The sequence below is a fragment of the Galeopterus variegatus genome, unplaced genomic scaffold (assembly GCF_000696425.1).
Source record: "Galeopterus variegatus unplaced genomic scaffold, G_variegatus-3.0.2 Scaffold3303, whole genome shotgun sequence".
In the NCBI taxonomy this organism is placed as follows: domain Eukaryota; kingdom Metazoa; phylum Chordata; class Mammalia; order Dermoptera; family Cynocephalidae; genus Galeopterus; species Galeopterus variegatus.
In genome coordinates, this window is record NW_007729414.1 from 72,792 (window position 1) to 73,966 (window position 1,175).

Consider the following 1,175-nt stretch of genomic DNA (forward strand, 5'->3'; position numbering starts at 1 on the left):
CCGGTCATCTTTAAAAAAAAAAAAAAAAAAAAAAAAGAAAACATGGACAAGCCTCATCTCAAACCAAGATGTTAAGCCTACAGCCTTTCACACTAGGAAATGTTTGCATTTACATCCAACTCCAAAGAATCATGGCGTGAGTGTGCGAGACACTGGATTTCGGCACACACACACCCCAATTCACAAACATCAATCAGGTCTGTGCACAGACACTGACTGAGGCTCCTAAAACGTGCCCACCACTTGCCTAGTGGCCTGGGAGAAATTGGTCATCTCTTTGAGCCTCAGCTTCCTCATCTGTAAAATGCAGATAATGACACCTACTGTGTGAAGATGGGTCCAGGAGAACCTTAAGAGTGTTACCCTTAAAGTAAAAAAGCAACCCTTAAGAGTTTCTACTAGTTGGGAAATACCTGCTCTTGCTTACTGGAAGGAAAAAAGTTGCTACAAGAATTGCTAGTATTTACATGAAATTCAGTTCTTTCAGCAACTTTATCATGGCTCAGGAAAATAAGTTCATATGTTGATAAGAGAAGTCATACAAGTATGTATCAGATTCTGATACATTTAGAGACGTATGAGGTACAAATAATCACACTTTAGGTTTAAGTCTCATAAACCACGTGCCTTGGTGAGCCAGACGTCCATGAGAAACCCTGAGACTCCACTACCAGATTCAGGCCAGAAAACACAAGCCTTTCGCTGCTCTTCCCTGGTTCCACAGCACTGGGGATCCGCCGGGGCCTGCACCAGACCAGACACCAGCGGCCAACAAAGCCGCCCCCGCCGGGGGGTCGGCGCGTCCAGGACCGTCCCCCTTCCCGAGGAACGCTAGTTTCCGTCAGAGATCGCTGGTTCCAGACATGAACACCGAATGAATGAAGTGATGCGTGGGTGACGGAACGGAGGGATGCACTGTCCTAGTGGGAAGCCCGCAAGTGGGCCGTGCCGGAGGAAACCGGCCGTCCGCCCCGGTACCCCGCGAATGGGACCACCCGGCGCGGCGATGGCCGCCCCCCGGCACACTCCAAGGTCACGCAGGCGATCCGCAGCCCCCGGGCCCGGTGCGCTCGACAGCGCAGGCCTCGAGACCCCAAGCCCCGCGCGTCGCAGCCGCACCACTGAGGCCCCTCAGGCGCCAAGCCCTCAGGTCGGCGGGGGATGGCGACGGCGGC

The 1,175-nt window shown here is 52.9% G+C and overlaps 1 protein-coding gene across 3 annotated transcripts in view; it reads right to left on the reverse strand.

Annotated features, from left to right (window-relative positions):
- RANBP1 (RAN binding protein 1) overlaps window positions 1–1,175 on the reverse strand; it is a 9,169-nt gene that overhangs the window by 7,397 nt on the left and 597 nt on the right. The window contains exon 1 of one of the 3 annotated variants that reach the window (XM_008584537.1): window positions 628–979. The exons of the other annotated variants lie outside the window; for them this stretch is intronic. Within the exon in view, the coding sequence (XP_008582759.1) occupies window positions 628–648 (21 nt within the window). The 5' untranslated portion in view covers window positions 649–979. Of the gene's footprint in view, window positions 1–627; window positions 980–1,175 lie in introns of those variants that run through there. 3 annotated transcript variants of the gene reach the window in all.